The following is a 9,761-nucleotide window of genomic DNA, read 5'->3' as shown; positions in this document are numbered from 1 at the left end:
AGAGATGAAATGTATACTTGCGACTAGGGATGTACTCCACAATCTAATGGTTTTTATAGATTCTTGATAGCGATAAATCACAACCCAGCGCATCCTGGATTTCGGATGCACATAAAGGGGAAAGCAGCACGTGGCGTGCTGTTACCAAAAGGCGTTAAAGCATAATGGACCAAAACGCGGAAACGGCATTCTTTTACATTGCCAAGTCAGTCATTTTTCATTTAAACCTCTTATGAAACGCCGTTGACATTGCTGAGGCACCGATCTCCTTGTTTTACTGCCAAAAAAGAATCGATTGGGATTTATTTCTTAGGCACATTGCAATTAATGGGGAAAAAAAAATAAACATTCGTTTGATCATCGGTTACATAACTTGTGCAACCCTATTTAATGGAATGATGAGTTCCATGGCATCCTATATGGATCGTGCAACGATGCAAAATGATTCTACACGAATTTTTTTTTCAACCAATTTTCGCGTAGATTATATCCTATCTCCTTTCTCCTTTTCTTTTTTTTGGCATCTTTACTCTAATTTTTTTACCGTTATAAACTTTTTCTCAGCAGTGATGGTTGACACTACATTTCCTGACTCTGCTGGTATTAAGCGATCGCGAAAACCAAAGCCCTTGTTTAACATATTTCGAAAAAATAAGCAACAGAACGTGCCTTTGCATATAGATCCTCTTGGTTCCGGTGTCACGATACCACTCGAGTCTACACTTGTTGCCTCAGCACCTTCTGCCCATCATGCTTCTCGAATAATGCCACCTCTAGAAATTCATACGAAAATAGAGAATGGATCGAATTCACAACCTACTAAAGTACGCCGAAGACATCGTTCAAAATCCGTCGATCCTTCCATTTGCAAAGAAATACCGAATCCTAACAGCCTCACGGCAAGAGAAGAATCATTCAACAAGCTGTGTGGTCGCGCACCTACTACATCACTATCAGCAGAGGACTCCATTCTGCTTTCCCCAGTTCGTGCATTTCATCGTCCACCTGTACCCCCAATCCCTTCCCAGTATCATCATCACAACTCACCGGATGGTTCTTCCCCAGTTTTTCCCGAATCAAACGGTAGTATAGGCAATTCTTATCAAGGAATTCGAAATTTGCGCAAATTCTCTTCCGCGCACGATCTACGAAAAGCCGCAAAATTAGAACAAGAGAATATACATGCTACTGCAAGGCATATGCCTATGCCTATGCCAAAAACGGATCTGTCTCGGTCACGCTCCGTCAACGTACCAAAGCACATTCACCCATCACGATCGCAGACTCGTTCACCTGCACCTCCTGTACCTCATCATCGAATGGAATATTCACCCGTATCACAGTCTGCAAACGTAAAAGGCCGTTCCCGCTCAAAATCGTTTGGTGTATCGCGCGACGCAACCTCCTTTCGCCACAACGTCAGCCCCCCACTACCTACACAGAATATATATCCGCACAACAATATTGATGACGACGACGTACCTTTAGCGGCAGCAGTCATGATACCTTCGGACATACAGATGACGTCCCCCAAACGCACCCCTCTCCATCTGGTGCAGCCTTCTTCTTTATTAATTGACGAACAAGAAGAAGATGATAAGGATTTAGTACCAATAGCTATGCTAAAAACGGCTGATCCAAGCAAACAGATACAGACCGCGGTGGACGAATATCTGACTGCAGCAGATAAATATAAAGAGAAAGTCAAAGAACGCTTGCATCTCACCTCTGAAAATGGAACAGAGAATAACATTGACGACGATGACATACCAATATCATCGCTTCCTTTTATCCGGCAAATGACTGGCTTTGACTGCGAAGAGACATGTCTGAAACAATAATCACTTGGTCGATACAATTGCGTCTCACAAGCATTAGGCAATGAATTCCTGTTAATCATGCTTTATTTAATTTGATCCTAGCAATAAAAGCTATGATCAGTGATCCATTCAGAACAATTACACTGCATATATAGATTCTTTGCATGTTTATCAATAAATATTAAACCGATTGTTGGAAAAAAAAAATATATCTGTTAAAGCATGCTCAACATGTGTGGTTACATGGACGAAAGGAGCACTTCCATGCCAGATTCTTCACCCAAGCCAAAAAAAGTACGGCCTGGAGACACACAAAGACCTGAACCTGCATTTTAGGATGCCCCTTGCTAAGGACAGATTCTAAAAAAAAAAAATCTAATCGCATACTTTGATACGAAATCAACGGACCGAAACTCATGGGCACTTCAAAGACAGAAAATCATCTCCGGACCGGATATCCGAACCACCGTCACAGTCCGAGGAAGTTTTTACCTATCGTAGTGTAGTTTTTTTTCGCCGAAAAAGCAGGAGCTTCCTTGGCTCAGTCGGTAGAGCGTCAGTCTCATAATCTGAAGGTCGCCAGTTCGATCCTGGCAGGGAGCATCTTTTTACCCATTGAGCAATGGGTACTTTTTTTTTGAAAATGAATGCAAATGGCATTCCCTCTTTCTGATTTATTTTTGTCAGTTACGCCGGTTCTTCTTTTGCGCCGATTAGATTTGCTATACCAAAGTTTAGCAAATACGGAAGACAGCGCATTGGCTCGTCCGCAGATCGATGTCTGGAGGAACCTTCGAGAAGGTATGAAGGACCAATGGATGAACGAGGCATACCAAAGGTATTGCCTGGAAAACGGAAGAAATATAGACCGAATCCGTTTAGCATTAAAGTGGTCCGCAATACTTCTTGATTGGTTATGTTTCGGAATAATAGAAAACCGTGCAGGAAGTTGACGAGAACCTTCCTGAAGATTGTAGACATAAAAATGATCTTGATAGAAAATATAAATATGACCATGTTATGGTAGAAATAAAGAATGAACAAAAAACTACAGATCTAAACTGAACTCTAAAGGAGTACTCAAATCTGACATTTTATTGGAAAAAAAAAAAGTAAAGTAGTGTCGTATCCTTTTCTGGTATTTCCTAAAACGTTCACGGCAACACCTACGTTTTTGGTAATGGCGCTTTGATCACCTTCAAGCAAGCGTTTCCTTTATCGAACAGCTCGACCCAAAGGCTGAGCATTCAGAACCAAAATACCCTGCCAAGCCTTATTACGATATTATTAAGATTAACCCAAAAACATATAAATATCCCCTCGATCAAAACGAATAAAGAGCATCAATTATCTATCCTCCAATTCTAGTTTATTTCTTCATCTATCGTCCGTGGAACCAGTATCCGGAATAGATTCAGCAAACCCCGAAAACGACAGTAGGATAATTTTTTTATTAGGGGTTGTATCAATACATGTCCGTTGCAGACTATTGCTCGCCCTATATCAAGAAAAGTTCTAGAAAAAAAAACCACGTGGGAAAATAAAGGTATAGAGGCGTGCCGGAAGCTTGGAGTAGCTAGAAGATAGAAAAAAGAAGAAAGGCCGAGTTAGTCATAGCCGTCTGACGAGATGAGCCAAAAGGTAGAAAGTCTGTGCCAGAAGGTGGAGAAGTGTCATCATCACTTCGGTTGATGATTATATCGACAGAAGAGGGAGAGGGCGAGTCAGTTATGTTACCAGAAGTAATGGAGGCGGTAAAGTGGTTTGCTAGGCAATTTGATAATCCACCGCATTGGGAGTTAAATTCAGAGAGAGTGAGATAAGTCCGGACGAAAAAGTAAGCAAAAGAGCAGATGTTGGTGACTATGGTGGTAGAAATAAGAAGTAGGGCAATGAATGGTTGGAAATAGTTTGATACGGTTTTTTTACTTACAGTCCAGGACAGGAAAGTGAAGTCCAAAACGTGGAGTAAGCTCCCAACTTTCTTTTATGAATAAGCAAATGAACATCGTCTCTTAGTGATTATTGAGCGGTTATTCTACGAAGGTGTCGAGAAACAACGGAAAAAAAGTTAAAAGAAAAATTTAGGAAGCGAAGAGTTATGACGGAAAAGAGAATAACGTACACTATACTTGAAAGACACGGAAACTGATAATAACGGTCATCTCTTGAATGGATGTCCCGAGACAAAATCTGCATGCCAATAGCAGCCAAAGAAATTGGGTTAATCTATTATTTGGATGTCTGCTTACGATGTGCTTCAAAAAGAAACAATAAGACGATAAAGGGCCCATACTAATACGATTGATGACAGGAAAGACGGTAACGATGAAGTGATTTCTTGATACGAATGCGCTGCGGTTATGACTGACGCTGAAGAGTAGGGGGTTAGGCCGAGACGTAAAACGGAGGTAGAATGGATGATGTCGACTAGTACGCGGAAACCATCAGATGCATAGTCGTAGCTTTACACGGAAGACATTTGCGAGATTAGCAAACAGGGCGACTTCATCATGGAAAGATATGAGGAAAGAGTCGGATCGAGAGCTACGCGGAGGCGGAAGAGCTAGAGAATTGATAGAGTTGAATACTTTATTGTTAACTTTCGTAAATTCGGATGAAAATCTGAGCAAAGTTTTGCACTGTAACGGGTAATATCCTGCATCTATTATGGTGCGAATGGTATGTCAAACGCGGAATGAGAGTTGCGAAAAATACACAAGACATGTAGGTCAAATGAAATGAAGATTGACTGACAGGGAGAAGAATTAATCGAATCGTGGATGCTTCGCAATGGAACTGCTGATAACCATCAAATAGCATAGCTAGGTGAAGACTAAGACGAGAAAATAAGTATCCAAGCCTTTCAGCGAATCATTCCATCGTCTCCATGGAGTTGCAGATAAGAATGACATAATTTCGAGTTGTCATGCTTGCTACTTATTTCGAGAGCTTGTCATATTTGAACATCAGCGAAAAATTTGTGAACTATTTAGAGACAAGCTTATGATCCTTTATTGATTTTCAATAGCGGAAAGGAAACGGCAGCGCCATGACGAGTTTTAACGTAACAGGAAAGCACTGTACGTACAGGATTGTAGTAGTAGTGCCTACTTATTGGTCCTTTTTGGACTCTTCAGTGTTAGCCTGTGGTTTCTGTGCATTCATTCGGTTAATAAGGGATTTATAGACGAGACCGGATGACATAATAACAGCACTCCAAGCTTGAGCTTCGACCGGCTTCAATCCCGGTATGCCAATCCATTCGCTCAATTCAGGTGTAGTAGAAATAACGTAGAACACAGCCGTCAGAAAAGACGCCTTCATGTCGATAGAAGCTGTATGAAGCAGTCGCGGCGTGGAGAATGACCATTCTTGGTGTGTGAGTCGAAAAGCATCTACACGCAATGTGAATATATGATGTATCATAAGATTGGTTCTCAGACATTTTACCGATCCACAAGCCTCCACCAGAGCCAGCGAGAGTACCACAGATGATCTTAGCTACCCATTTGTCTTCCCCAAGTGCAGGATTTGCTGAGACGCCGTCAACGCCGATACGGGTTACTGCAAAGTTTCGAAGAATACCGTCTGATAAACAAACGACTTGTTCAACTACTGGGATAGAAAACAGGAATTGAAGGATGTTGTAAAAGTAGGGGTTTGAGAACATGAGCCAGTACGTTGTACTGGTTCATTTCAGTATATCAGTGATTTGATGCTTTGCCTTTTTCCAAATATCACAGGGCGACTCACCCGTATATGCCCCAGAAGCGGTTACTTTTTAGAATGCCTAACGGTTCCCCCCGTAGAATAGCGACTGTAGAGCCACCTCCTGCGCACATAACAATGGTAGCTAGTAAACCTTGACCCCAGCCAATGTGAGCATGATTTCCCCGTAACATGGACCGATACGCATAGTTGATCAGAATCGCGTGAAGCACTTCCAGTACTGGCACTGACACGTCCAGTATCGGGATATCAATTGTTAGGTTGGCGAGGCCAAATACAATAGCACCAAGTTGATCAGTCAGACTCATTAGTGAAGCGATCAGCTGGAAAGTACAGTAGAATTGTAAAGCGAATTCGACGATGAGAAAATTCAGGGACGAGACCAATCACCTGTTGGTGCGCCGTCACACAGTGTGAACTTCTGGTACATCATCTGCTCTGGTAGTCAGTAACGAAATAAAAAGTTATCAAGTGTTCAGCATCAACAGCAAAAATGCACATAATACAATTCATATGAGCTTCAATTAATAAAGTCGTGAACTTCGAAGTAAAAAATGAATAATCATCGCTTCAGAAACTGATTTCCAAATTGGGAAAGAGCATTTTTCGTTCATGTCAAAAATAAAAAAAAAAATGACTTCGATTTTCCCCAATTGCACTGAAAAGCAACTAAATCGCGAAGATCCGATCGCGTAAACAAAAACACATGGCCGATCGGAATACGCAAGCTGAGCAGCTGCCGTCGAAGCGCTCACAAGGACGATTAGACAGAAAAGGTATACTATACTGGGGCTTCAAGTCTACACGGACTAACAAAAGGGTATCATATTGTACAGCCAAATTCCGAGAATCAAAAAAGCGACGAGTAAACGGCATCGCTATCGATAAAGCGCCCAATACCCTTGGTAATGAATTAAACGTATCGAGTTCGACAGCGCAAGCTAATATGTTTGCGATATAGGTATCGACGCTGCTAAGCTAGAAGGACCTATTAACGCCGTATCGTTCGCCGCTGCACGAATTCATGAGATCGACGCACTTCAGTCCAGTATAAAAAAAGCCAGGTAGGTAATGACTGACTCAGTAACAGATTCTTCAGTTATCGTGAACGTTATTTGCTAGCTTCGAGGCCAACACCATAGCTTTCCCACCCATGCACCGAACCATGCGTCGACGTGCTGCAAGTCATATACTTCATGGGTTCCCTGCGCGTATGAGAGCGGTGAAAGCCAATAAATCGGCCAATGTAATTCCCGATCGAAGCATTGATGTGCACTGTTATTTATTAACATGAACTAAAATTTTTAGAAAGGAAAAACACGGACATTTTCATGGAGATCTAGCACCTTTACTAAAGAGTGCTTAAAAGGGCACCGTAAGTATGGCTCGTCATTATTTTCTCGGGAAGTCTTCCCTTCATACACTCTATAGATAATCAACGATGGCTGGAAACTTATATGTGGCACATAAAACGGATGAAGATGGACAACAAATGGGGATATCGATTGGTAAGAGTCCTTTTCTTGCTGCAGCGTAAGCCAGGTTTCCAACGCCCTGCGTATATAGGCTACTCATCCAATGCTGAAATCATACCGAGTCATGTATCGTGCATTCACTCGCTTCTCCATGGTTCACGACGCATCTTATTATGGGTGTATTGAAATGACAGGAGAGATGGACGCTATCAGCAGCGTTCTGGATACAATCACCGATCCGTTCTTGCCCTCAGTAGGCAGTGCTAGGTACGTATTCAGCCAATGCTTGATCAGTGAGGAGCCAAATTGATGAACAGTATTGTGCAAAAAACAGATTCAAAGAGGGACTGCGCTCTGGGCAGACCTGGATTTATCAGTGTCAGTCGTATCCTCGAAATCTCATTGCCCCTATTTCATATCTGTGGCGACCCACTACGACAGCCAATGCAAGTAGGGCATTATGGATTTGGGTGCACCCGTCTGCGTATAATGCCGTTTTTTCGTGCATTGAAAGTTGTATTAAATCGAAGGACAGATCTACAGGTAGCGATAATCATAATGACATGTGTTTTTGGATCTAACGGTTCTATTTGGCAGATATTAGGATAACAGATCTTCGTAGTGAGCTGGTCCGGTTTGAGTTAACGGGCCCTCGGTCAACCGAACTTCTGCAAACTATTCTGATCACAGCTGATAATCATGAGATCGAAACTAATTCAAACGCTCATCAAGTTTGGAAAGATATGAAATACCTCAAAAATGCATGCTCACTGTCTTCAGGCGTTGTCCTTGGTTTGAATGTCGAAGACCCTCGTTTAAGGTATTTTTTGAGCATAGAGAAATGGTGGTTCCTCAAAACTCATCCTGGCTGTTATAATTCCCGTAGGTTCCCACAAAAGATACCACCACTGCCAGCAACGGTTCCTCCTGATGTCACGGCACGGTTGGAGGCAGTAATACAACGATGGCCACATGATGTTGCGAATTCAGATATTTGGGAAAGCAATGTACGAAAACACATATACGATTCAAAGAACTCGGATTATTCTCTGATAAAACGAAGAGAACAGGTAAAAAAAAAAAAAGGAAATACTACTGTGTGGTTTCTTAATTAATATTCCCAATTAGAATCTATTACCTGGAACGAATCTTGAATTTACATCGGACGACAATCGTATCCCTGTTTTGCTCATCCAACGAAATAACCCTATCATTGATAATACCGGGAACAACCAGTTATCCCACCCCAATATGCCCGTGATCCCAGGCTGGACAGTCATTCTACCTCGAGGATGGGGTAGCGCCTTCTGGAGATCGCTAATATTCGCTGGTGCAAAAGTCGCTGGAGTAAATGACGTTCGTAACACTCACTGGGAATCCGGCTTTGGTTCTTTCCCGTACGATTTTCCTGGTACACGCGCGTTTGTAAAAGAGAGAAGCCGATCAAAAACTGCTGCTGAAGCCATTTGGATGAGAAAGCCGGTAACCAAGCGTGTTAATTATGCAAAGTTCAAAATTGATCATCCATTCGAGTGCGCCTTTGAAACTCTCATTAACACTGGGTCTTCCACCACAAGCAATCAGTTGCCGTGTGCTATTTTGCTGCAAGGAAAGAAACTTATTACTTGCATCAAAGCGGCCGAAGATACCACAACTGTTGAAAAGCAATTACAAGACTTAATGGGGGCCATGACGGCTAAGCGAAAAATCGCCCCACCAGCACCGTTTACTTTGAACGACGTTTTACTCAAGATCAGGATTACATACATCCAACGCGGTCGACCGCATACCAACGCATTGATATATTTACTGGACGACAAAGAAGAGTATCAGCAGTATGTTCGTTCATTTGGTTCCGCGGCCAAGGCTATAGAATCAAATGAATCGGCGGTAAGTATAAGCTGTGTTCTTCACGTGCATGATTCACTCATCAGGACGGGCTATGACAATGTAGGATGAAAACCATACCTCACAGCAATTTTCTCAATCTCCAAGACATATTGGTTATGTAACCAACGGTGGATTCTCACTAATGAACGGATGTGGTTTCGGCGTGGGTGCTTGTAGTGCTCATGGATTCCGAGCCTTGCTAGATGTCAGCCAAAGGTAATGTCAAACAAAAGGAACAATGTGTACCGTGATTTAACGTTCTGTGACCAAACCAGATCCGTGAATCACATTGTTCTTGTTCGAAATCCAAGCAGTCGGAGATACTACCCTGCCAAGTTAGAGCTCATGTGCTAGAGTTTTTCATAGATAAAGTATCTTTCAGGTCCATATAGACATAGTAAATTTGAGCCATCTGTAACTGCGAAACAAAGCCTATGTATTTCTAGACAGCTACTGTCGCTTTCATCCATCAATTTCCAAAACTTTTTAGCACCTCTGTTTTCTGTCTTTATATCCCTAGTAATTACATTTCAATTATCGTGAGAGAATCAGCTTCAACATACCTTGCGCAATAGTAATGATAGATTCTAACGCAAAAAGAGTCGACCAAGCTTTGCATCGAATATTGCACACTGAGTATCTTTAACCTCTTTTGCCCTACGCTTTCTGCGCGCAATTTTACCCTTGTTTGTCCCAAGTGGTTATTTTTCAGTAGTGCCATGTCTCATAGGTCACAGCGCGAGCGATAGTCCGCAATGGACATGTGTGTTCATTTACCCTTTTAACAAAAAAAAAAAACTTTTACTTTAACTTAACCTCTTTTGCTGACTCGACACAGACTATA

General features: G+C 42.1%; 3 protein-coding genes and 1 non-coding gene across 4 annotated transcripts; 3 read left to right on the top strand and 1 right to left on the bottom strand.

The window, feature by feature from the left end:
- Nucleotides 1-490: 490 nt before the first annotated feature.
- Nucleotides 491-2,016, top strand: BYT42DRAFT_561010 (uncharacterized protein). Its single transcript, XM_051567308.1, has one exon. It carries the CDS (start codon nt 570-572, stop codon nt 1,839-1,841), a length of 1,272 nt encoding a protein of 423 aa, XP_051426533.1. The 5' UTR covers nt 491-569; the 3' UTR covers nt 1,842-2,016.
- A 334-nt stretch (nt 2,017-2,350) lies between these two features.
- On the top strand, nt 2,351-2,423 carry BYT42DRAFT_t45. The gene has a single exon. It is a non-coding gene; the product is annotated as a tRNA-Met (tRNA).
- A 2,380-nt stretch (nt 2,424-4,803) lies between these two features.
- BYT42DRAFT_561002 (uncharacterized protein) lies at nt 4,804-5,894 on the bottom strand. The gene is made up of 3 exons (XM_051567307.1): nt 5,577-5,894; nt 5,274-5,509; nt 4,804-5,218 (listed from the first exon to the last, which is right to left on the bottom strand). The coding sequence occupies exons 1-3, from the start codon at nt 5,858-5,860 to the stop codon at nt 4,935-4,937; spliced, it is 804 nt and encodes a 267-aa protein (XP_051426532.1). The 5' UTR covers nt 5,861-5,894; the 3' UTR covers nt 4,804-4,934.
- Nucleotides 5,895-6,133: 239 nt separating this feature from the next.
- Nucleotides 6,134-9,467, top strand: BYT42DRAFT_560999 (NUC188 domain-containing protein). The gene is made up of 13 exons (XM_051567306.1): nt 6,134-6,328; nt 6,389-6,457; nt 6,514-6,616; nt 6,675-6,798; nt 6,861-6,927; nt 6,984-7,060; nt 7,119-7,294; nt 7,362-7,570; nt 7,625-7,847; nt 7,914-8,097; nt 8,156-8,917; nt 8,982-9,133; nt 9,193-9,467. The coding sequence occupies exons 1-13, from the start codon at nt 6,259-6,261 to the stop codon at nt 9,269-9,271; spliced, it is 2,295 nt and encodes a 764-aa protein (XP_051426531.1). The 5' UTR covers nt 6,134-6,258; the 3' UTR covers nt 9,272-9,467.
- The last annotated feature ends 294 nt before the right edge of the window (nt 9,468-9,761 follow it).

The sequence above is a fragment of the Radiomyces spectabilis genome, assembly GCF_025331425.1.
Source record: "Radiomyces spectabilis strain NRRL 2753 chromosome Unknown BYT42scaffold_3, whole genome shotgun sequence".
NCBI lineage: Eukaryota > Fungi > Mucoromycota > Mucoromycetes > Mucorales > Radiomycetaceae > Radiomyces > Radiomyces spectabilis.
Note: the sequence above shows the minus strand (reverse complement) of the source record. Positions and strands in the feature narration are given on the sequence as shown.

Bases quoted from the DNA above. Each gene is read 5' to 3' on its own strand.
- BYT42DRAFT_560999 (XM_051567306.1), top strand. From the start codon at position 6,259: ATGGCCGATCGGAATACGCAAGCTGAGCAGCTGCCGTCGAAGCGCTCA. The intron at 8,098-8,155 runs GTAAAAAAAAAA...ATTCCCAATTAG, and splicing joins TGATAAAACGAAGAGAACAG to AATCTATTACCTGGAACGAA. The intron at 8,918-8,981 runs GTAAGTATAAGC...ATGACAATGTAG, and splicing joins TAGAATCAAATGAATCGGCG to GATGAAAACCATACCTCACA.
- BYT42DRAFT_561002 (XM_051567307.1), bottom strand. From the start codon at position 5,860: ATGAGTCTGACTGATCAACTTGGTGCTATTGTATTTGGCCTCGCCAAC. The intron at 5,510-5,576 runs GTGAGTCGCCCT...GAAATGAACCAG, and splicing joins CGCTTCTGGGGCATATACGG to TACAACGTACTGGCTCATGT. The intron at 5,219-5,273 runs GTAAAATGTCTG...CATTGCGTGTAG, and splicing joins TGGTGGAGGCTTGTGGATCG to ATGCTTTTCGACTCACACAC.
- BYT42DRAFT_561010 (XM_051567308.1), top strand. From the start codon at position 570: ATGGTTGACACTACATTTCCTGACTCTGCTGGTATTAAGCGATCGCGA.